Source organism: Podarcis liolepis (assembly GCF_965112155.1).
Source record: "Podarcis liolepis genome assembly, chromosome: 5".
Lineage (NCBI taxonomy): Eukaryota > Metazoa > Chordata > Lepidosauria > Squamata > Lacertidae > Podarcis > Podarcis liolepis.
The window spans coordinates 4,817,563-4,843,600 of NC_139556.1; the positions used below are offsets into that span (position 1 = coordinate 4,817,563).

The 26,038-nt window shown below is 41.4% G+C and overlaps 1 protein-coding gene across 6 annotated transcripts in view; it reads left to right on the forward strand.

Moving 5' to 3' along the window:
* Nucleotides 1–26,038, forward strand: part of SCUBE1 (signal peptide, CUB domain and EGF like domain containing 1) — a 193,241-nt gene that overhangs the window by 38,972 nt on the left and 128,231 nt on the right. For all 6 annotated transcript variants that reach the window (XM_083503331.1, XM_083503332.1, XM_083503336.1 and 3 more), the window contains one exon: nucleotides 8,793–8,927. In XM_083503331.1, coding sequence (XP_083359457.1) covers nucleotides 8,793–8,927 — 135 coding nt within the window. The remainder of the gene's footprint in view (nucleotides 1–8,792; nucleotides 8,928–26,038) is intronic.

Genomic DNA, 26,038 nt, shown 5'->3' on the forward strand with positions numbered 1-26,038 from the left:
AGTTTTGCATTATTTGCTTTGTTTACATTTCAAAGCAAATATTTGTTTAGAGGAACTGCAGAACCCATCCGTGTCCAACTTATGATGGGAAATTTTAAATTTCATTTATCACAGAAGCAAGTACAACTATTAAGCAAGTAGAACTGTTCTTTTAAAAAGTGTTAATGTCATTTCCCTGAAACATATAGAATTGTAAGAGAAAAGGGGGGAAAGGTGGTTCAGCAACCTTCAGTATTATCAATTTGCTGTTTACTTAAGAGAGAATAAAATCCTGTTCTTATTCATTTTGCACGTGTTCAGTGATCTCAATCTTTGCTGGTTTTATCTACAATGGTAAAAGTAAAGAATGATTTTCTACATCTCCATTGAAATGTATGTATCTAATTATTAATGTTGTGAATGGATGCATATATATTCTACAAAATGTTATCAGTGTCCTTAAAAACCACATTGATTGAAATATTAATGAACATGATTGAAAACCTGATAAGCTCAATATTTTTTAATGTGGGTTTCAGTCAGATATATTAAATTTATTAGTCATGGTTAGAGATGTGTAAAAACCACTTCCTGGGCTCATCCAGACTTTTTTGGTTTCTTTCTCTTTGGTTTGCCTGTGGAGGAATCTTTATTTATCTTTGAAATGTTGCTGCCTAGAGACTGAAAACCTTAGCTGAACTATGAACAGTACCTGAGGTCTGTTGGAGAATATGCACAATCCCAAAAGAATGTGCATAATATGGCCGCTTGGAAATTATTGGAATTGAGCAGAGAATGTAGAAAATGTGGCTGAAATATTTACATGCCCCATGGCCTGTTGAAGAGTATGTATAGAAAACTCTACAAAATTCCCTCTTTATGGACAGATCATGTGCACATTTTCATGAGGCCTGGTAAATATGCACAATGAATGGACATGCACATAAACCGCTTAGCTCACATTACCTCCATATACATAGGCTACAAGTGAAACTGACAACCTTCTCCACCCACTTTCACCAAGTTAGCCCCTTTTTACCATAGAGGGAAACTGGAAAGGAATTTAAATCCTATTGTCAGCTTCATTAAAGGGTGGAGGAGCTTAGATTTCCTGGAGATCTTGGCCAACTGCTATTCAGTTTCACTGCTACTGTTTACAGTCTTTCTCTGGGAGTTAGATATGAATTCATTGCCTGCTGTCTCAAAACTGGAGGAAAAGCTTCAAAAAGGCTTCCCCTGTTTGTTATGTTGGAAACCATCTCATGACCATGTGGGCAGAGAAGGGACTCTTGAGTCCATATGCAGCACATTATGCTTAGACCTCCCAATTCTGTTCAGTTCTCCTTCATTCCGGTCCTGATTCTATCCTTCAAACCCACTTTGACTTGAAATATCTTCCTGCTTTCTTGTGAAACCCAACGAAACAAAACAAAACAATAAATACCAGAATGCATATATTCTTTAAAAGTTCTGTTCACTATGCCCCCAGGTGATTCAAGACTTCACTTATTATTTTATTTCCTTATTTCACAGATGTTACATCTCACACTACTAAATTGCAATCCCACTCTCACAATTTTATTTCCCATACATTAAAATTATCTTCTTCTTTTTTCTTCTTCTTTGGCGATCACTCGTAGCTGAGTAAGATTGTCTTCCATAAACACGGTTTTAACAATGAGTCCGCAAGTGACTGTGGAGGCCTATTCTGGATCCACACATCCTTCCACAGTGGGGACATTGGTTTCCGGGAGGGAGTTGATCACGATGTGGATTTGCCAAGCGTGCCTTCCTCTTAGCACGCTTCTCCCTTGTGTCCTGAGTTTGAGTGTCTTCAAGGCCCATGACACCTTTGGTAAAGGCTGTTTTCCAACTGGAGCACTCGCAGACCAGTCTTTCCCAGTTGTTGGTGTTTATACTACATTTTGCCTTGAGACAGTCTTTAAACCTATTTTGTTGACCACCAGCATTACGCTTTCCATTTTTAAGCTCGGAATAGAGTAGTTTGCTTTGGAAGACGATCATCAGGCATCCGCACAACATGACCAGTACAACGAAGTTGATGTTGAAGAATCATTGCTTCAACACTGGTGATCTTTGCTTCTTCCAGTACACTGATATTTGTTCGCCTGTCTTCCCAAGTGATGTGTAAATTTTTTCAGAGACACCATTAAAATCATATGCACTCGAATGCCACCAGATGGTTATATTCCCTGGATCGCTCTCTCAGAGGCTTTCCTCCACGGAGCCCAGATTGTTTTTCTAAGGTTTCTTCTACCACCACCTGCTGATTTAGGTAGTAGCAGGACTGTCCTTCATAGTATTACCCAGTTACCTTTATGCATAAGATTTGGAGTGAGACACATTGTACCTTACAATCCAGCTAGACCACAGATCATGAAACATAAAACATTCATTTAGTTTGTGAACATGACAACTGGCACTAGCAGTAATTGTAGAATTGTAAAGTTGTAGACTTGGAAGGGATTCTGAGGGTCATCTCATTCAACCCCCTGCTATGCAGGAATCTCAACTAGATCATCCCTGACAGCTGGTCATCCAACCTCTGCTTAAAAACCTCCAAGGAAGGAGAGTCCACAACTTCTTGAGGGAAACGCGGCATTATTCAGGCAGTTCCCTCCCTGCGAGAAGTGAAGTTACAGGGAAGCAGGCCAAGGGCCTTCTCAGTGGTGGCGCGCGCCCTATGGAACGCCCTCCCATCAAATGTCAAGGAAATAAACAACTATCTGACTTTTAGAAGACACCTGAAGGCAGCCCTGTATCAGGAGGTTTTTAATGTTTGATGTTTTATTATTCTTTTATGTTTGTTGGAAGCTGCCCATAGTGTCAGGGGAAACCCAGTCAGATAGGTGGCATATTATTATTATTATTATTATTATTATTATTATTATTATTATTATTATTTATTTTGTAAAGATATGGGTCTCCACATGCATGTGTTGGTGAGTCCCGGGTTTTGAAAAGATTGAAGAATGCTGTTTTAAACCATAGTTCATAAGAAATTTGAAATGCTTTCTCCATTTTAATAGGAGGAGTATGGGTTAGAGAAGATGAGATTGATGGGTCATCTACCCCCTCTTTCCTATTTAAATCTTTTTTCTTTGTACTCTAAATGAGCAAGCTTTCTTTCTGCCCTTTTTGGTTGAGATTCCTTGGCTACACATTTATATTGGAAGAGTTCCAAGTCTGTCCTTAGAGGAACTCAACTCATTTTCTATTTGACATTTTTATTGAGGAATTTCTGAAATATAACAAGAAACGACACAGTGGGGAATTTAAACTATGGTGAGATTCTCATCTGGTTAAATATAATTGCTTTTAGCATTGTAATCACTTGAAATTGCAGTAGTTCTTCGTGAAGATTATTATTTTAAGTTCAGTTCAGTGGACACAAGATTAATATTTAGCCTCATGAAACACGGGTTTCTTTAAGACTTCATTTGAAACCAGTGGTGAAATAAACTTTCTGTTCCTGGGCATGAGGGAAATACTTTGTTTTCTTACAAGCTAGTAGCATGTTTGTCCAGATGTTCTCTTTTGTTTGATTTTCTTTTTCATTGACTTATTGATTAATTGATTTTCCCTCCTTCCTCTCACACTTTGGGGAGTGTGTGTGTGTGTGTGTGTGTGTGTGTGTGTTTGCGTACGTACATACATGCTGACATTTCCCATCATTCCTTTCCACTGGTGAGGTCAAATATCAGCTGAGCATTGGGGACTCCAGTGCAAAATATGTTAAGCCTTCTTATTTTACACGTAAATGGAAAGACTTAAAAATGCCTTCATAAAATCAGCACGATCTGTTGAAGTAGAAAATAAACAACAGCTCTTCAATACTGGCTTCTCAGATTTATTTTCCGGGTGCAATCATTTGATGTAGGTTTAATTGATGTCCTTGGGCTGCACAAGCGAACATGTATAGGATTGGACTACATGGCTGCAGTCTTGTGCATATTTGTTAGAGAGAAAGCTCCATTGAGTAACCATGCATAGGACCAGGGTATTATTTCCAAATCAGCAGTTCCGATCAGTCCTTAATATGATTTTTTTTAATTCTCTGCTTATAAAGAGCAAGAGTATTCTGTTGTTGCATTGTTGTCACTGCAGTATAAGAATTGATTGATGCAAACGTTATCATTATTTATTCAGCACTATTGATGTGCATAGTGTGGTAGAGCATGAAAAAGGCCAAGGGTCTTAGTCTAAAACAGCCTTTTCCAACCTGACACCACCCATATATTTTGGACCACAACTGCCATCATTCTTGGCCATTGGCCATGCTAACTTGGGATGGTGGGAGTTCTGTTGAGAGCTGTAAAGGAAGACATCTGAAGACTGCGAGGTTGGGGACTGCAGTAACATAACATTTGTGGGAGGTTTAGATTGCTAAGTATGCTAAAAACCATTGGTTTTAACAGGTAGGGTAGGATCCGCTGTCTTGTCAGAGCCTGAGGAATTGCAACAGCAGCACTATGACCATACAAATATATGGTTAAACAAAAAAACCTAAGAAACTTTAGTCTTCTTTTAGCAGCACATCAACTGCTGGTAACTTTGTCTTCATTATTGTAGTTTATGTGCACTTCACATCTGTACATGGGAAGGTTATTTGCTGCTTCAAAACCTTTCACAAAATAGGCTTTACCTGACTTCTGGCACTTTTAAAGTGAAGCATTGCAATAATTTCCAAAACATCAATTGAGAGAGGATTTACAGTTTTGTAGGAAATCATTTCATAAACTACCAGATGTGAAATGTCAACAAGTTGTAGCATTAATTGATTTAACATTGCATAATCACTGCTGTGATTAAAGAGAGCAAAGCTTTTTTCTTCCATTTTGATTTTTTTAGCTTTGTTTTTCTTCTTTCTTCGGACAGCTGTGTGCAACGTGTGGGTTATAAGAACCCCAAATGAATGTTTCTGTTGCTGGTGTTTGTTTGTCTTTTTATTATCCAACCGCTCAACTTGGGTTTTCCCCCCTGTGTTAAAACACGGAATGTTGTTAACAAAAACCAAACAACTTTGGGAAAGATTTGTGCGTTGTATAAACATAAAATATTTGTAAGAGGAAATGAAAAAAAGAGGCCTCTTGCTTAATTCTCCTTCTGTACAATACTTTGTTTCTGATTCATTAAACCTGATGGATGAGAATCCCACATTACAACCTAAGTGTGACTGACTAGACTCATGGTTGCCTCAGCTATGGTGTTTTTGAAAGCATGTTTAAATTTCAAAATATGGATGACAAACACACATAAACACTGCTGTGTGCATCCCTGGTCAATTCAGTGTGGTTGGGACTCCCAGGATGATGTTTGAGGAAGTTTGGAGATGTGCCCTTGTCACTGACATTTCACCCTTTGGCCGGGCTTCCCTGTTGATGATTTTATTACAGAAAATGTGCAGTGCATAAATGACCCGGGAGTGTTCCTGAAAGTCTGAAGTACCCAATCTCTAAGCAAGTTATTAGCAAATGACATTTCTAGATGTACGAGAGAATCCCAGCAGCCATTAAACATCAGGTAGTGGTGGGAGGTGGCTAGATAAGCTGTTTGCTGTGCATAAGAAGCACAGAAGCCTCTAAATCAGAGCATGGGGGGGCTGACCTGTGTCCCTCCAAGTGTGGCTGGAGTCCAGCTCCCATCATCCTTGGTCATTGGTTGTGCCAGCAAGAACTGGAATCTAACAAGATCTGGAGAGCCACCAGCTCCCCATCCCTGCTCTCTCTATTTGCTTAGATTCAGAATAAAACCCACAGGTTCACGCCTCATCCCACTGTGTTAAAGGCTCCCATATAGGCTGTGCCCCATTGCGAGAAAGATTCTCCAAATCAAGCCTTGCGAGTGTGTTTCTCTTCTCATTCTCCAGAGCCCTCCCAGCTAGAGGGGGACGTCTAGCAGCCCATGCTGCCATCTTATTTCCCAAACTCCCTTCCTTACAGGTCTTCCAAGAGTAGACAGGGAGAAGCCAGGTGCGCCAGTTGGGCCTCAGGTGAGGCAAGACAATGTCAGCTGGATGGTCTCCGATTATAAGCAGGGATGGTTCCCCTGCTCCCTCCTGTTTCACTGACTTCAAAAATAGTAATCCTAATGGTGGCTTTATGAGATACCTTTTAATTAGATATTTCCTCAAGGCAATCACTAAAACCTGTCACACCCTGTCATAACTAAGTAAAGGAATGAGAGGGAAGTAACCGAAACTGAGTTAAGCATTTTACCACCTACTTTAGAACCTGAAGTGACACAACTGATTTTTAGCAAGTCTAAGAAAAGCTGTGCATTCAGCTGTGTTTCAGCCTGTCACATCTTTATATATAGTTGATGTAATAAGTTACCTTCTACCTTAAAGATCAGGTGTTCTCTCTCAGAAGCAGTTCTAGTCCTCAGAAGAAGGAAGGAAGGAAGGAAGGAAGGAAGGAAGGAAGGAAGGAAGGAAGGAAGGAAGGAGTATTTAGGGAGTAGGAGACTTTCAGTCACCTGCCAGCAGTGGTGTTGAAGGACTGAGCAAAATTGCTAGGGATATGTGGGCAAGCCATGGAGAACTTTAATGATATGAACATTGAATTAGGTTTTACAACTTTTAAAAGTAATCTTTTAAACTTGGTACTTGCTCAGAAAACCATCAGAAGTTTTAGAGGTCATTTGGGGACAATTGGCCATTATTAACTACTTTAAGCCTGTAAACAAGTCCTTCTCCACTGTTTGATATCACGTTGTCTCATTTACTATTTTCTAAATATTATTACTCAGTTGAAACTAAAAGGAAATAAGTGGCTAATGTAAAATAAGGGCTTTGCCAGAAGTACTAGACCCAACACTGCAAGCAGTAGTTGTTCTAAAAGTCAAAATATTACCTTGCTGAAACAGAAGACAAATCTTGGGTTCCTTGCCTTGATCCAGATAGTGGCCAAACACAAATAAAAACAGGTTTCTGTTTCTGTAGCCTTGGCTGGATGGGGAACTAGAAACCAAAACACCAACACACCTGGAGGGCACCACTTTGGGGAAGCGTGCTGTAGAGCAAGGTGCAACTCAGAACATAAGCAGAGCCCTTCTGCATCAGGTGAAAGACCCATTCGTTCTCCAAAAGGGCGAACCACGTGCCTTTAGGAAGCTGGCAAAGAGGACCTGAGTGCAATAAAGCTGACCCCTCTAGTTTCAACTTGATTAAGTTTTATTTAGATTCTTATTTTTTATGGTTGAGTTGTGGCAAACATTGTTATAAGAAGCTGGATGTAATTCAGGTGGATGCTAAGCAGACAGACTGAACAGCTTTTACAGTCTGCAAAATGGCAGGAACAAGGTTTTTCATTACTTAGGGCGGTGTCGATATCTGTAAAAAGATGCTTCCATTTATGTATTGATTTTTAAAGTGCTTCAGCAATACCTATGCCTTTTTAGCCAGTGCCTGAATGATCCAGAAAACAATTTGCTTCCTCAAATAGCCTCACTAAGTGAACTTAAATTGCCTAAATTTGAAAGGCTTGGGGTTGGGACTGTGAAAAGAGATGAGTACCCAATTACATTATTGTGACGATGACAGATAATTTCAGGCTAGTAAATTCAATGCACTTTACATTGGATAAGCAATTGGCTACTGCTTTTAGCATACTATGGAACTTTGCTTTCCAAAGGTTATTCCAGGTTGTGTAAGTGAAATACATTGTGCTGAGAGCAGCTCACGGATGGTCAAATCCACCCCAAGTTTAAGCATTGTTAGACAAAAAGAAGACACTTAATTTAAAACTTAATTTAAAGGCCACCCCAATGTAGTTAATCAAAATCAAGAGGTCAGCATTGGGTTTGAGATTTAATTGGTTTTTAAAATCATCTTAAAATAGGGAAAAATTAAATTATCAGTTTAGGCCTTCCTCCTGTGTTAGGATTGGTCATGCATAACTATGCATTTGTGCTACAAACCTGGACTTCTTCAGTAAATGTGGCACTTTGGGGGCTTAGGAGGGGACTGTGTTAGTGGACAATGGCTCTTCATGGTATCTTCTCCATCCTGCCATCCACTTCCTGGCCAAACACAGAAGTCATGCAAATAGTTTTTTAATAGAAGAGCTGGTGTGGCTCTGGGAACATCATCTGCATGCCCAGCTTGTAAATACCAAGTTCTATTCCATTTGCAGTGCTGAAAGCACAGTGAAGAACTAGGTGGTATTGTGGTCTAATCCAATAACACATTTTTAATCTGTGAGACAAGTCATTGCTATTTCCATTTTACAAATTGTAGCAGCACTGTAGTTCTGAGTTAAAGGTGGAAGATATCTGGGAGAAAGGGAAGGCCCTGAATTTCAAAAGAATCATTACTTTATGTATTACTTGAAGATGCCTATCTATATGCCTTCAAATTTATCAGAGTCCTTAGGCCTCACCCACCAACCCTAGGTCTGCTTATCTTACAAAAGAATCTCTCAAACCTTCTGCTCAAGACCTGGTGAAATTTTGGTTCTCCAAGATCAGAAGTTTAATTGGGGCTCCTCGCTAAGCAGCCATGTTTGATCTGATTCTGCCTTTGTATTGAAGAACAATAACAAAAAAAGGCTGCATGATTTCCCCCTTGCCATGTAGTGTGAAACTGTTGTTTGACAAACCACAATGTTTTGCTTTATGACATGGAAGAGAAGGTCGGAGGCACTTGCGCACGGCACTTGTTCTCATTCACTTTATCAAACCAAGGTTGTTATATCTGAATTGGGCCAGAATGATGATTTGCTGGGTTCTGACTCTAGACATACTCTTTCTCCATGTTTGCTAACGCCCCTTATCAAAATACCTTTCTTTAGATGTTGACGAATGTCTGGATAACAATGGTGGCTGCCAGCAGATCTGTGTCAATACTATGGGAAGCTATGAATGCCAGTGCAAAGAAGGCTTTTTCCTAAGTGATAACCAGCACACCTGTATTCACCGCTCCAATGGTAAGTTTCCAGGCAACAATTCATAATTCATAATTCAGCCATGGTTGTACACCATACTAAGTTCATTCTGTTGGGTCTTTAAATGTTTGGTATCTCTAGTGACATTTCCCTTTTAAAAATATTGTTATGGACCTTTTCGCAGTAGTGAGGTGTCCACATTTATATACACCTGCAGGGCCTGTCTAGGATGACACCGTGTTAAGAGGTGGACAGGACACAAGAAGGTATAGCAGAAATTGCCAGCCTCTTTGTATGATCTGATCAAGTTGCCTTGTCATGAAAGTGAAGCTTTTTGCAATTAATTGCAGGAACCTAACTCAGAGAAAAGCATGCAAAATAGCATGTGGAGAACATATTGTCTGTGTGCTGTTAGTTTCTTACCCTAGATATATCATAACACCATGCTGATTTCTGACAATATATTGTGTTGATTTTATTTTACCACTCTTAAGAGAGAGTGGGATACTAGTTTATCATACCACCATGGAAACTGGAGGGGGGGAGGAATATGGTGTGTTTAGTGTGTTGCTACAGTAGTTGTTTAGTTCCCTATCACAGGAGTTTCATGATGCCTTTAAGACAGATGAACTAGATACAGTATGATTCCATGAATATTTCAAATGTCTTAGGGACCTTAGGCCATACTCCACAGCCCTTCCCTGTTGAACCAGCCAGCTTCACATCTGGCCTATCTAATGTCTAATGTCCATTGAAACTGTATGCTTGGCATTGAATTTGGATTCTCAGGCCGCAGTCAGAGGTAACTGGCCACACTCCAGGCATTCGGCTTGAGATCCTTGTTGACCTCCCCGTCTGCGTCTCCCGGCAGGATACAGGCAAGGTCACTATCGGCGATCCCACTCAGCGTGAGAGGGACACACCTCTCCTTCCTTCTCCCTGCTTCCCTCAGGGATGGGAAAGAGACAGACAGAAATCTATTTACATGTCTTTATTTCTGTCATTCCAGCAGTACAGAGAAACACGTCTGCACTCTCCAGACTCCAACAGTAGAGAGAGAAAACTCCACCCCTGTACTTCCAGTACAGGTCAGATGACACTCTGAGCTAACATCCGGTGCTCAGCACAGTGAATAGACTGCCCCTTTGTTTCAATAGTACAGTCCCAAACATAAACATCCTGTTTTGCTTTGCAGTCACCTGCAGCTCGCTCTTGCATTGCTGCTTTTTCCTGACAAGTATGACATCCAAGAGGCCCTTTCCCTACATTCTAATAGGATGACTTCCTAGGGAGGGAAACTTGGCAGGAGTGGGGGGGAGTTGACTGGTCAGTATGCAGAAAATTCTTAAGTTAATAGCATCTAGCATTTCAGAGCATCTTTGGTATGGAGTTTTCCATGCATCAGATGTGAGTGGCATCTGAACACACAGAAATACATGGGGAATCATGGTTCCATGGTGCAGTTCCCCACACATTTGAAGACAGCATCTCCCTTTCATAATTTAGCTGTGTATTGTACCAAACATCAGTGAAATACCATGTAGAATGTGACACAGCTTCAGTTATCTTCAGGATTATATAGGAAAACTGGGTTTGTGGACCTAATGGATGCGGAAAACATAGAAACATTTGAATGTGGGAGGTCCAGGTAACTAAGATTTCTTCTTCCTGCGGGCCTTTGAAAGGTACCAATTAGCAAATAGCAAAATGATGGCTATGAAATAATAAGGGCTGGTAAAACTGCATACAACTTGCATTCAGAGAAAATATATGCTGAGTGTAATAATAATTCAGAGCGAGGTCATGATTATGATAAAATGGGATGTTGATGATAAACACTATGACCGCTGTAAATTTCCACTGGACTTGCAAATAGTGTAATTGTACATCATAAAAACTGAATCGGAGTATTTTGTTGAGTGTACCCCTTATTATAGTTGCCAATCATCATACTGATTGACAACTTCCTGGTAAACAATCTCTCCAGTTTGTATTTTGGGCACTGTATATTTACCTAAATGACATACAATTACGCTGTGAATATTTGAAAACTATTATAAAGAGTGGATGAGATCTGTGCTTTGGACTTCTTACTCATCAAACTGAGCTTTTATTATTTATTATTTTTTAATGGCATTTTAAAAAACAGACAAAACTAGGTAAGTAGAAACATTGGTGACCAAAAGCCTAAGCCCTTATTTCTTGTCACCATTGCCAGCTGAATTGCCCTTCACTTGGCTCTGATACCCCCCAAACCTTCTGCCATCTGCTCTAAGATTGCCTCCCTTCTCACCAGTGTCTCCACAGAGATTGGGATGCTGTTGAGGTTTGTGTGGAGGTGTTTCGTGGCCAAAGTCAGTCTCCTATTCCAGTGGCTGACTAGGCTATCAACAGAGCAGTCATCAGTACCTTTCAGTAGATCCCTTAGAACTTTCTGGAACTTAGTCGAATCTCTTGATAATAACTGATCTGTCCCTACAGATAGACTGCAAAAATCTGGACCTTCTCTAGATAATGATTTATCCCTGGGAAAGATAAATCATTACATTCACCATATCCCTATATGTCTCCAGGACAGTGCAAACCCAAAAAATAAATCCATATGTCACGCCTGTATTTCACAGAAAGAGCCCTACAATTTTTATGGCAATCAGGAAATCCTGAATAGCAACCAGTTAGGGAAGCTAGATAGGAAAAGAGCTGGTAGGGAAACAACTAGCTACTTTAATTGATTTCAAATCTCCAGGGTCTAATGAGCTGCACCCAAGGGTACTAAAGGAGTTTGCAGATATAATATCTGAGCCACTGTATATAACCTTTGATAATGCTTGGAGAACAGGTGAGGTCCCTGTAGACTGGAGGCGAGCAAATGTTGTCCCCATCTTCACAGATGTCTTCTAAAAGTGTGTAGTTCTTTATCTCCTTGACATCTGATGGGAGGGTGTTCCACTGGGAGGGCGCCACTGCCAAGAAAGCCCTCTGCCAGGTTCCCTGTAACTTCACTTCTCGGCGGGGCAGGGGTTAGGGGTATACTGGTCCGAGGCCATTTCAGGCTTTAGAGGTCAGCACCAACACTTCGAATTGTGCTCAGAAACATACTCAGAAACGGGGGGGGGGGGAGAGACCCAGGTAACTACTGACTGGTCAGCTTGACGTCAATACCAGGAAAAGTCCTAGAGCAGATAATTAAAGGGTCAGTCTATGAGAACTTAGAAAAGGATGCTGTGATTACAAAGACCCAGCTTTAGTTTCTCCAAAACAAGTCATGCTAGATGAGACTACTCTCATTTTGTTTTTCAGTAAAGTTACAATCTTAGTGGATCAGGGGAATGCTGTGGTTCTAGTGTATTTTGATTTCAGTAAGACTTTTGACAAAGTCCCTCATAATATTAACAGATTGGAACGTGTGATTAATACATGTGAAAAGGATCTAGGGTTCTTAGTACAGTGGTACCTCAGGTTAAGTACTTAATTCGTTCCGGGGGTCCGTTCTTAACCTGAAACTGTTCTTAACCTGAAGCACCACTTTAGCTAATGGGGCCGCCTGCTGCCGCCCCGCCGCCGGAGCCCGATTTCTGTTCTTATCCTGAAGCAAAGTTCTTAACCTGAAGCACTATTACTGGGTTAGCGGAGTGTGTAACCTGAAGCGTATGTAACCTGAAGCGTATGTAACCTGAGGTACCACTATATACCACAGATTTAACATGAATCAACAGTGAGATGCAGCAGCAAAAAAGCTAATGCTATTTTTTGCATCAGCTGGAGTAGAGTGTCCTAATCAACGGACATAATAGTCTCACTCTATTCTGCCTTGGTCAGACCACACCTGGAGTCCTGTGTCCAGTTCTGAGCATCACAATTTAAGAAGGATATTGACAAACTGAAACATGCGGATGATCAGGGGTCTGGAAACCACCCTTATGAGGAACGGTTGAGGAGAGTGGAGATGTTTAGCCTGAATAAGAGGAGTTTGAGAGGCAATGTGATAGTGGTAGACTCTCCTTCCTTGAAGGTTTTAAAGCCATTTTTCATGCATGCTTTATTTGAGATTCCTGCTTTGCAGGGGGTTGGACTAGATCTCTACAGTTCTATAATTTTGTGATGTAGGTGTTTGCTCAAAGGAGCCTCCCCCAGCCTGGATTGGATTATAACTCCCACCATCCCACGCCCCATCCTAGCTGGGGCTGGCGGGAATTGTAGTTATATCTAGAGGGCACCAGACTGAGGAAGATTGATTTAAAATATTTATATAGTGCCTTCCAATATAAACATTCATATAAACATTTAAAACCACAAAATATAACTAAAACAATGTGATTTCTAATCCATGGGTTGCACGAAGTCCTCCAAGAGTCAGTTTCTGGAACTTCAGAACTATGTCTGAGCTTACCTCAATATGCTTGGCTGGGGATGGTTTTTGGTACAGTACCAGAATATCTCCTATCTCTGGAATGTGGAGGATGGTACCTAATTTTATCTAACAGATTTGGGGTTACTTATTTATCATGAATTGTTCACATTTTTGTCCTGAATACTAGTAGAAAAATATCCAATAGAACAGGAAATAGTAGATTGGCGTCTTAATGAAAACCATTTGCTGAGTACTGTGATGAAATAATTATCACAATTTATTAAGGTGGATGATGAAGTATTCCTTCATGGCTCTTATAGCTTCCTTAATTTTGGTTGTCACCATACCAACATCCTTATGCCATTGCTTGGGCCTTCGAGCTGAGCTGCTATTGTTGTTGCTTTTGATAACTCCAAAGGATTTGGAGAGATTTGACCCTCTTGACTTGCCCTTTCAGCTTACTTCAGTCTCCTCATTTTCAAGGAACTTCTTTCCTCTGTTGAAGTTTCTACTTTTGAAGTCAAATTGTTATTGGCACAAATGAGGACTCAGAGCAGGTCTCCTTTGTTAATAAAAACGATGTGGGGTTTTTTAGACATGGAGTTTTTGAGCAAAGAGGAATAAATAAATATAGAGCCCCAAGTGAATTAGGGCTAAAACACTTGGATATAGCAGACTGGTCTTCTAAACAACATGATAAACAGTTTCTGGATTTTTAAGTCGTTTTGACATTCTACTTCTACAGGATATTTGGCAATCTGAAGCCATAGTGCTTAATAGCTTGAGGTGCCACATTCTGGCAGCCCCTCTCTGTAGTAAGAGAGGGAGTCCCACTGAAGGCTTAGCATGTTTTATTTCAGCAAATGTTAACACAATTATAAGACTTATGATTCCCTGTAAGCCTGCTAAATTTAGTGTGCTTACTGATCTGATGGTAGTGGGTGACTACATTCACACCACACTTTAGAGCACACCCAAATCACCCCCCCCCCCAAGAATCCTGAGAACAGTAGCTTGTTAAGGGTGTTGGGAATTGTGGGTCTGCGGTGGATAAACTACAGTTCCCAGAATTTGGGGAGGGGGCATGTAGTTTGGATGTGCTTTAAAGGTCTGGGATGTATGCAGAGAATGTTTGCATGCCACGTTATTCTAAAAAATCAATTGTAAACAATACTTGGACAATATTAGACCAAAATAAAATTGCAATCTTCATGTCCTGCTGCAGCCCTAATTTTTTCAGGAGGTTTCAATGCATGTGTAGGAGTCAGTTTATATGCCCAAAACTACTGGATTTTGGAGTTTGATACTTAGGTTGATTATTATTATTATTATTATTATTATTATTATTATTATTAAACATTCCAAATGCAAACAAGTGGGGCTGCATTTAGCAAAATGTGGAGAGATTTGCAAATAGTAAAGGGTACTGCTGATGGAGATATATAGAGCATGAGGAATATACTCCCCCTCCCAATATATATACATATACCAAATAATTATTTTTTTTAAAAAAATCAGAATTAAGGGGTTTTCTCAGGACGGTTGAGAACACTTGCTCTGTAAGTGTGTGGGTGCAAAAATGGGGTCGAGGAGGGTCAGTTGGAGGGAGGGAGAAATGTCTCTACTTTCACCTGAGCAGTGTTGGAGGGCATGAAATGAAGGGTCTCTGCTAAAGAATAATAAAGCCACAGGAAATAGATTTTATATCACCATCATTTTTGAAATTTATTGTTAGCTTGTGGGCTCCTCTGCTGGTTGCATTTACGTATTACGTATTCAACAGCATCGTAACTGAGGCTCAGAATACGGTGGTAATGGGGCCCCATATTTAAAAGGGTTCTAAAACTGATCCAGCAAACTTATCTCCCAGACAGCTTGTTCTATGTAATTTGCAAGCATTGAGCAAAAAGGGCTTCATAATAAACTAAGTGACTGGTTGGAAGAGGCAGCCATTTTGCCAGATGAACCTGCCGTGTTTAGATAGATTCATCATGAATTATTCTCTGGTTGTAAACCATTTGACTGACAAATAAGCAATATTTTTTTAAAAAAGCAAATATGGGGTTGCTTTGTGTGCAGCATAAAGGTAAGGGGACCCCTAACCATTAGGTCCAGTCGTGGCCGACTCTGGGGTTGCGGCGCTCATCTCACTTTATTGGCCGAGGGAGCTGGCGTACAGCTTCCCAGTCATGTGGCCAGCATTACTAAGCCGCTTCTGGCGAACCAGAGCAGTGCACGGAAACGCCGTTTACCTTCCCGCCGGAGCGGTACCTATTTATCTACTTGCACTTTGACGTGCATTCGAACTGCTAGGTTGGCAGCATACATTGACTTAGAGTTTTTGGTTGGGCTTTCCATACAAAACTTTGGAGGAAATTGCCCTCACCAACTATAGGCATCACTCCTTTTTCTAAGTAAAGGCGGTTTACCAACTTAATCTGTTCTGGAAGTCCGTTCTTAAACCAAAACCGTTCTTAAACCAAGGTGTGCTTTCCCTAATGAGGCCTCCCGCCGCCGTTGCCCTTCCACCGTTCGGATTACTTTCTTAGACTTAGGTAAAGTTTGCTAACCGGAACACTACTTCCGGTTTTGCGGGGTTCGTAAACCGAATTGTTCGTAAACAGAGCTGTTCTTAAACCGAGGTACCACTGTATATAATAATAGCTATCTGAAGGTAAAATGTACCATAGAAAGCTATCATACAGACTCTGTGCCTTCCACTAAAGGGGCTAAGCAGGGTTTCTTTGGGCTGCTGCCCTGTTTCGTTTGTACAGTAATACCTCTACGAACGTCCGCCTTGTCTAGCGTCCATTCTGGCGAACGTCCACAGCAAACCTGGAAATACCGGAACAGGTTACTTCCGGGTTTGCCGCTCGTGCATGCGCAGAAGCGCAAACCGCTCCGTGCACGTGCGCTGATGCAGCACTTTGCCCTGCATCCTTTTCAGCTAGCGGCCGAGGCTCCGGAACAGATCCTGGCCGTAAAACGAGGTACGACTGTATATAAATGACATGGCTGAGTTTTTATCGTCTCCAATTAACCATGTCCCCAAGTTGGCTGCAAAAAGTATTTTTTTATCATTGGGTGTGGATGATGCTGTACTTCTATCCCAGACAAAATTTGGTTTGAAAATATTGTGACGAAACCAAGGTAATTGTGTTTTCGAAACAATACAGACTTCCAAAATGGTATTTTGATGAACAACTCATCAGACATATGAGAGTTCTTAAATATTTGAGCATAGCTTTTCAGTCCTGTACAAACGTGGTCAGCTGAACAAGATGTGGTAGATAAACCAATAATGAATATTAAAATTTAATGTGTATCTTTACATAATTTCATACCTGCTGTGCTCAAGGTTTCTAAAGCCAAACCTTTAGCTCAACTATTTTATGGAATTTTTTGGTTTGATGCCAGTTTAAGTCCACTGGAAGCTGTCCAGTCTAAATTCCTTAGACAAGTTTTCTACATACCAAGATGTGTTATGAATGATTCAATTGGAAGCTTGTTTTCCCTTCCTTTTCACACAAGTCTGGATCAGGACATTTAACTATTGGCTCTGGTTGAATATAACCCTTGCAGGCTTCCTTTCTTTAATTCTTGATTTGCACAAAAGAAGTTGAATGAAAGCCATTAATTTAAGGTTATGCTTTCTTGACTTTCCACCACAACATTTACCAAGTTTAATCCTATACATAGTTTCCTGGGAATAAGCTCTATTGAATTCAGTTGTGCTTGTTTCTGATGGCATATGTTCGACCTTTCAGATCCATTGAGCTTTAACAAAAGGTGACATGCATCCTTTAGCTTTTAACTGGAATTGCAAAGAGACTTGCAAAGTGTCACCACTTAGAACAGCTACCATGAAGCAGAGGCTCCCATCCAAAGAGAGAGAGATCTAGCCTCTGCTTGGATTATTTTCCTGCTGTTACAAACAGCAGTCAAACTTGAAGGCCTCGTCTTCACTTCATTCACTTGTCGGCGCAAGGAGAGTCCCTCAGGTACCATGATGTTGTAGCAGCCTGACGTAATTGCTGCTAATATGAAAAAAGTCCCAAATCTGTGCTCAACCCCATTCCTGCTCTTCTATGTTGTTTAGTCGTTTAGTCGTGTCCGACTCTTCGTGACCCCATGGACCAGAGCACGCCAGGCACTTCTGTCCTCCACTGCCTCCCGCAGTTTGATCAAACTCATGCTGGTAGCTTCAAGAACACCATCCAACCATCTCATTCTCTGTCGTCCCCTTCTCCTTGTGCCCTCCATCTTTCCCAACATCAGGGTCTTTTCCAGGGAGTCTTCTCTTCTCATGAGGTGGCCAAAGTCTTGGAGCCTCAGCTTCAGGACCTGTCCTTCCAGTGAGCACTCAGGGCTGATTTCCTTCAGAATGGAGAGGTTTGATCTTCTTGCAGTCCATGGGACTCTCAAGAGTCTCCTCCAGCACCATAATTCAAAAGCATCAATTGTTCGGCGATCAGCCTTCTTTATGGTCCAGCTCTCACTTCCATACATCACTACTGGGAAAACCATGGCTTTTACTATACGGACCTTTGTTGGTCTTCTATACCCCTGCACATAATAATTAATGCTTTTCTTTTGGATCTCTAAGCTTTTGGGGGGGTTGCAGCTTCTCCTACAAATGAAAATATCCATTTGTGTGTAACAGAGATTCAGAATCATAGAATTGTAGAGTGAGAAGGGACCCTGGGGGGCATCTAGTCCAACCCCCTGCAACTCGGGAATCTCAACTAGATCACATATGACAGAGCAGTTACAGTAAATATAGGAAGGTACAAAAAATGTAAATCCAGAGGCCGTTCACTGTAATAACTTAAAAGTAGGGTTATTATTGAGAAATAAGATCACTTGGAATTTCAGGAAAAGAAGATTTTTCTTTTTAAAAAAAACAAAAACCCCAAACCCTCGAAGTAGGTAGTCCCAGATGTTTAGAAATATCATATTTTCCTCTTTATAATGGAGTGTGGTACGTATTAGCTTTTATGTTGGGATTTGGTACTTACCTGTTTGAGTTAGAGAGTTCTAAGAATTGGGAGTCAATTTCCAAACTGTTTCCAGATGCTGGAAGGCAAATATCTAATCTTCATTGCCCCAAGTGTAATGTCTGAAATAACAAAAGAAGCTGTAATGGGGCCTTGGCACCAGCATCTCTTAATAAACTCCCAACTAAATATCCCTGCAAACTAAAAGGAAGAAGACTGTCAGGATTGAGGAAAGGAAAATGAACCTACCAAGTGATATTTTTCCCATTTCTGAAAGGTTCATTGAAATCCTATAACACTATCGCTACGGAATAATATAGATGCTGGGGAGAATTTTGTTATTTTAAGGAGATTTTCAGTCCTTGATTTACTGATTTACATTTACTGTGCCCAGCCTACACATTGAGTGTACTTGTTCAAAATGATTCCTAAATTCAGAGGCTGAATTTTGAAAAAAATAGTTTGATACTTAGGAAGTTAGATTTAAAGATCAGAGTCCAAAACTGAGCTGCCAGTTAGCCTGCCTTTTCATCCCCCTGGAAAAGCTTCGTGAAACACGTGTTCAATTGTTTCTGGAAAATACACATTGTAGGCATCTGTTGTACCTCAACAGGGATATTTTCTGCAGAACACAGGCAGCCACACTGAAAACCCTGCCCCAAGATGGAGTGGGCTTCTGATATTTTAGGAATTGCAAGGAGCAACTTCACCGCAGAATGCAGGATAAGGCAGCTTGACAATTCCAGGGCAGTTCATGGGTGGAAGGATCCTTGGGCCTGATCCTTGATCCTTCACAAAAGGTAAAGCTAAAGGGACCCCTGACAGTTAAGTCCAGTCGCAGATGATTCTGGGGTTGCGGCGCTCATCTCACTTTACTGGCCAAGGGAGCCAATGTTTGTCCGCAGACAGCTTCCGGGTCATGTGGCCAGCATGACTAAGCCGCTTCTGGCGAACCAGACCAGCACACAGAAAGGCTGGTTACCTTCCCGTCGGAGCGGTACCTATTTATCTACTTGTACTTTGATGTGCTTTCGAACTGCTAGGTTGGCAGGAGCTGGGACTGAGGAACAGGAGCTCACCCCATCACAGGGATTTGAACCACCAACCTTTCGATTGGCAAGCCCAAGAGGCTCAGTGGTTTAACCCACAGCACCACGCACGTCCCTTGATCCTTCACAGCACCACCCTGTTAATAATAATAATAATAATAATAATAATAATAAATTTTATTTATATCCCGCCCTCCCCAGCCGAAGCTGGGCTCAGGGCGGCTAACAACAATCAAATAACCATATAATTGAATAATCACACATTCTAAAATATTTCATTATAAAAATTAATTAAAATCAAATTGATGGCAACCAAAGTGCAGTGCAGGTTGCCAGAGGAGGGAGTCAGGCTGCGCCCTGACCAAAGGCCTGGTGGAACAACTCTGTCTTGCAGGCCCTGCGGAAAGATGTCAGGTCCCGCAGGGCCCTAGTCTCTTGTGACAGAGCATTCCACCAGATTGGAGCCACAGCCGAGAAGGCCCTGGCTCTAGTTAAGGCCAGCCTAACCTCTCTGAGGCCTGGGACCTTGAGGATGTTTTTATTTACAGACCGTAGGTTTCTCTGTGGGGCATACCAGGAGAGGCGGTCCCGTTAAAGTTGAAAGGTGTGCTGAAGCTCTGCACCCCAGCTGGATTAAGTAATTAGGGGGGCGGTAGGGGTCATGATGGCCTTATATAGCAGCTGCCTTTAATTTGGTTATGCAGTCTGAGCAGCTAACAACCCAAAGTAGTTGCTCTGCAGATGCCTGTCCTCTTACCTTGTGCCAGTCATCATCATAAACTTTATTGCACCAGCCAAAGGCCATGGCATCATTCACAAAGGGAACAAAAAGAAAAGCAACAATAACCATAAAAATCATAAAAACATCAGGCACTGCAGATACAATAAACCCTAATCACATCTCCTAAAAATTATTTGTTGCGTACGATAGAATAGCAAGGGGTTCTCAGGTAGAATGTGCCAGCTTAAATGTCCGAATCACCTTTGCAATTGACCTCTATTTTATCTAGTTCTTTTCTCCTGATCTTCTTAGTTGCCAAGGCATATAGTGCTACTTTATAAGTTACGAAGTCATCAGTATCACTCAGCAGCCATTTCACCCTTTCCGCCCTGTTCGAGTGTGTTCCATTCGTGAGCAGGGGTTTTATAAATCGGTCTCTTGGTTCTATATATAGCGGGCATTGCAATAAATAGTGGTGCAGGTCCTCTACGCGAGGTTGCCCACACAGGCAAAATCTCTCCTTGTACTGTACTTTGCCATACCGACCATCCACCACCTCCAAAGGCATCGATTGGAATCGTAATTCTGTAAAAGCAATTCTTAGTAAGGCAAGTGGGAGCTTTGTCAAGTAACTAGTTCATAGAATAGAATCATAGAATCATAGAATCACAGAGTTGGAAGAGACCACAAGGGCCATCGAGTCCAACCCCCTGCCAAGCAGGAAACACCATCAGAGCACTCCTGACATATGGTTGTCAAGCCTCTGCTTAAAGACCTCCAAAGTAGGAGACTCCACCACACTCCTTGGCAGCAAATTCCACTGTCAAACAGCTCTTACTGTCAGGAAGTTCTTCCTAATGTTTAGGTGGAATCTTCTTTCTTGTAGTTTGGATCCATTGCTCCGTGTCCGCTTCTCTGGAGCAGCAGAAAACAACCTTTCTCCCTCCTCTATGTGACATCCTTTTATATATTTGAACATGGCTATCATATCACCCCTTAACCTCCTCTTCTCCAGGCTAAACATGCCCAGCTCCCTTAGCCGTTCCTCATAAGGCATCGTTTCCAGGCCTTTGACCATTTTGGTTGCCCTCCTCTGGACACGTTCCAGTTTGTCAGTGTCCTTCTTGAATTGTGGTGCCCAGAACTGGACACAGTACTCCAGGTGAGGTCTGACCAGAGCAGAATACAGTGGCACTATTACTTCCCTTGATCTAGATGCTATACTCCTATTGATGCAGATGTGCTCAGATGTGCTCCGTTTTGATAAGTGGGAACTATGGTGAGCTTTTGGTAGAATCTTACCTTGTGGAGCTCAGGTGCCTGCTCACCTGCCCATTGTGGTTGACATCCTTGGCTTTTGGCTCTTTGGTGCTTCAGTTGCAACCTTTGGAGTGTAACCTTCCCTACTACATTACTTGCCTCAAGTGCCTTGGGTTGCTTTATCTGGGGGTTTTGACCCATACCTGTTTTCCTTGTTTTCCTTCAAAACTGTTGAGGCCCCACGCCCATGCTTCGTTTTCTCATTGGTATAACTGGCCCAGTTGGGTGTGCCTGCTTTTCCTCACCCTGAAGAATAAATTGTTGTCAAGGAAGGGGCGCATAGGGCTGTATTCAGCTAAGTCCTGCTCAGAATAGAGCCACTGAAATTAACAAACCTAAGTTAATCATGTTCATTAAAACTCCTATGGCTCAACTCTGAATAGAATTAGCATGGAATACCACCCACAGCATTTTGAAAAATTATACAGTAACTGTGAAATCATGGTAGAACATAATACCTGATTATTTCATAATATGTTCTTGAGCATATTTCGTGACTTGAGGAATAGCAGAGGTGGGGTCTCCAGCCTTATAAGAGTTAGGTTGGCCCTGACTTGGAGTTTCTGGTGACTGTCTACATTTTGTAATATTAAGACTTACTCACATATCTCAGTCTTCACATAAATTATTTTGAAATTAGCTTTGAAGCAAATGCCATTATTGTAGCATTAAAATCATTTGACTTTGGGGTTTTGCCATCAGTTCTGTCTAAAGCACTTAATTTGGTTAAATGATCTGACATATCTCTGCCTATAGGGGAAATTCAAGGAGTCAAAATACATTAGTTCTTGGGTTTAATGTGTAGGCATAAAACTATACTTTTGTGTACTCTGGGACATAGTACCTTGAGGCATATCACACTTAAATGGTTTAGAAGAATTTGAGTTTTAGACTGTCAGAAAACCTGACAAAAATATATTGGATATTTAAGTCCAAATACTCAACTTGAAAGGTTATTCAGTACATAGGAAATATTTTAAACTTCTCATCAAAGTTTGTCAACAAAGATGAACCTCTTACAGCTGGAGGAAATCAGGATGAATGAGACATAGACCCTTTCATCTCTTGCCAATGAAATCCCCAATCTTGAGTGGGATGATTCACTCAATAAAATATGGACCAGTGACTTCTAAATTGTGATTAGGTATCACAGGGCACCCTGCAAGCTCACTGGGGTTCCTCAGAAATGGTCCTGGTGGATCATCTTCTAGAATGTGCAAACTTGGGGAAGAGTTGGGTATATTCTGGGGAACGATCTCAATTTTCTAAGCCTATGGCGAGTGTAGGAAATGAAAGTCTGCCAGAGAATCTGACCAGAATCCTCTACAACGTGCAAGGGTTCTGCAGAGAATTTCGTTGGAAGAAAGATTGATATGGAGGTAGAAAGTCTGAAAACCACTGATCTCGAAGAAATGACTGGGGGCTTTTTTCTCCTTAGTGAGTTAAAAATGGAGGTAGACGAATGATATGGACATTATGGTACCTTTGCAAGGTTTCAACGTAAAGTACTTCTTGTGGAGGAGCTGAAAGAAAGATGTGTCAGAATTCATGCTGCTAAAGATGTTAAGAAGTGTCTTATGAAATGAAGCGCTGTTTAAAACTGTGACCAGGCAGACGTGACAGGCAGACTGCTTTCCAGCGAGAGAGAGAAGGGAAGTCTTTTTTTTAAAAAAAAAAATCTCTCCACACCTGTGTTAAAATAAAAATAGTTGAACAGTCTGCAGTTCAACTACAGACTGACTGGCAACACTGACGAGAATAGAAAGCTCTACGCATGGGTGGGAAAATACACTGGAAAACTGTTTTTCAAACAAGGGGGAAATATGTAAAATTCTAGGGGAAGGGGGTTTCATGCTCAAGTCACTTAAGACTGGAAAAGTATCAATATTTCCTGTATAATGCATGCTCATGGTTATTTTGAAAGAAGGGACATAAAAGTTTGGAAAGCAGCATTTAGAAGCCAGCTAGTAACAAACATCAGATGAAAAATATTCAGCTTTAAACCTGGGTGTCCTTTTCTGCCAAGAAACCTAATTAAATAAACTATTTGTATATGATACAGTAATAATTTTAATGTATAATTCATTTGCAACACTGATTTAATTATATACTGCATTTTGCACTTTGAGGCTGCCCCCCAAATTTTACAATGAAAGGGCTCCCCCCCCCGCCCAAGTTCCATGGTGGCATGCTGATGTCATGCATGTCCCGGGTCACATGACGTCACGCGGCCCCAGGCCACCTCAGTCATGTGGACGAGGTAGAGCGCGTGTTTATGAGAAATACTAATATCACCTTTCATTTAAAGAAAAATGCTTTAGGTGAATTAGAATTTTAAAAGAAAAATGGCCTGCCACATTCCATGGCCTCTGCATCTGAGTCTCAAACGTCTGCTCCTTCTAAATATGGAGGCTTCATTGAGTTGCCATGGCTAATAGCTGCTGTTAGACTCATCTCCCATGAATTTGACTACCCATTTTAAAAAGCCATTTAAGCTAGTAACAATGACCAGATCCCGTGGCAGTTAAATATGCGCTTCTTGAAAAAGGATTTCCTTTTTTCCTCGGCAGTTTTATTAGGTAACCCTGAATCCTAATACTATGAGAGAGAGAGAGTTTATACCATGCATAAACTTGTATAAAAAGTAAAGGTAAAGGGACCCCTGACCATTAGGTCCAGCCGTGACCGACTCTGGGGTTGCGGCGCTCATCTCGCTTTATTGGCCGAGGGAGCCGGCGTACAGTTTCCGGGTCATGTGGCCAGCACGACTAAGCCGCTTCTGGCGAACCAGAGCAGCGCACGGAAACACCGTTTACCTTCCTGTCGGAGCGGTACCTATTTATCTACTTGCACTTTGACGTGCTTTCGAACTGCTAGGTTGGCAGGACCTGGGACCGAACAATAGGAGCTCACCCTGTCACAGGGATTTGAACCGCAAATCTTCTGATCAGCAAGCCCTAGGCTCTGTGGTTTAGACTTGTATACAATTTTATAAACCTTTCAGAGAATCTTAGAGTTGGAAGGGACCCGGGTCATCTAGTCCAACCCCCTGCAATGCCATCTTTTCTCTAAACTAATACAGTGGTACCTCAGGTTAAGAACTTAATTCGTTCCAGAGGTGCATTCTTAACCTGAAATGGTTCTTAACCTGAGGTGTGCTTTCACTAATGGGGCCTCCTGCTGCCGCTGCGCCGCTGGTGCGCCATTTCCGTTCTTATCCTGGGGCAAAGTTCTTAACCTGGAACAAACACTTCCTGGTTAGCGGAGTTGGTAACCTGAAGCGTCTGTAACCCAAAGCGTCTGTACCACTTAAAATAAAGTGAGCAGCTATCTCGCTGCTTACTCTGACTCCAGATCTTTGAAGTTGAAATGCAGTGGAGCAAGCCCCTAGGGTGTTTCTATGTGATTATGTACTGTTATTTTGTCATCAATGTCCATTGCAGAATTTCTTCACAGAAATTCATAGGGAGAAAAGCTGCTCATCCCTGTCCCACATAAGCTTACAAGCTAAATTCCAACAGCGGGGAAGAGAACAAAGAGAGGGGAGGAGATTAGTTCAGTTTCATGATTGCAAGGATGTTATATGTTCACACTTGAGGTTTTCTTTAAGTTGGAAGGTGCTGACACTGAGAAAAGGCAAATAATAATCCTTGAATCAATAATGACTGCTCTTTCTAGGCTATCATTCAATCCATCTATGAGCCTCAACACAAATGCATGGTCTGCCAATCCTTTTCAGCACCGGTTCCCCAGATTACGAGACTACCGCTCTTAACCACTACACCACACTGGCTCCTTCAGATTTGCAGCTCTTCATTAAAAGAAGACCATTATACATGTCTGCCATGTACCATCTGTTTGGCTGCTAGAGACGGAAGTGTTCTGTTCAATGTGTGCATGCACACTAACATGAATTCCTAAAATGCCAAATTAAACCGGAGTACCAGCATATATCCCTGAATTAAAATAAAAACTCTTTGGGTGCATATTTTTTTTAATGAAACATCAAACATGATGTGTACACTTTAAGAAAGATTGCCTCATCTTTATATTTCATGTTCTCTCTAGTGCTTCTAGTTCGTTTTGCTTTAATGTTTGCTTCCTAATAGTTTGTAGCTGGTGAAATCTCAGTGCGTACAATACGATGTATTGTAGGAGTGCTGTTATGCTTCTAAATTGAGAACTTGGCAGTTTTCCACCCTTCAGGTAAAAAAGGGGCATGGGATAATAATGGCTCTTCTTGATCCACCTCAGACTGTGAAGTATTAAACAAGCCATGACTAAGAAAACACATTTCCTCTCCTCTTCATTTCTTTGCAAGTGCTCGTTTTTCTCAGAGGTCCACATGAGGAGAAAGGGAGTTACTCATTTGAACAGGCATTTGTTTGGAAGTTGAGACCTGGAAAAGCAACTAAAAGCCAAGGCTGGAAGCAATCATAAAAGTGCGTACTGCAACTTAGCACCGAACAGCACATTGCACACAAATGTGGGTAACTAAACCCCAGTGGGCATTTCTTTCTATGGGGAAGCAACTTTGGGCAGAGGGCAAGTTGGAATACAGAAATGTGGGGTGGAGATCCTTAACTCTTCCTTCCATGTCAGTTTCCCACTCAAAATTATTCCTCTGTAACTACTAAGAATTGGCATCCTTGGCCTTATAGATACCTGTTTCCCTTTAGCTTCTATGAATCCTTGGATTTTCCTTCTACAATAGA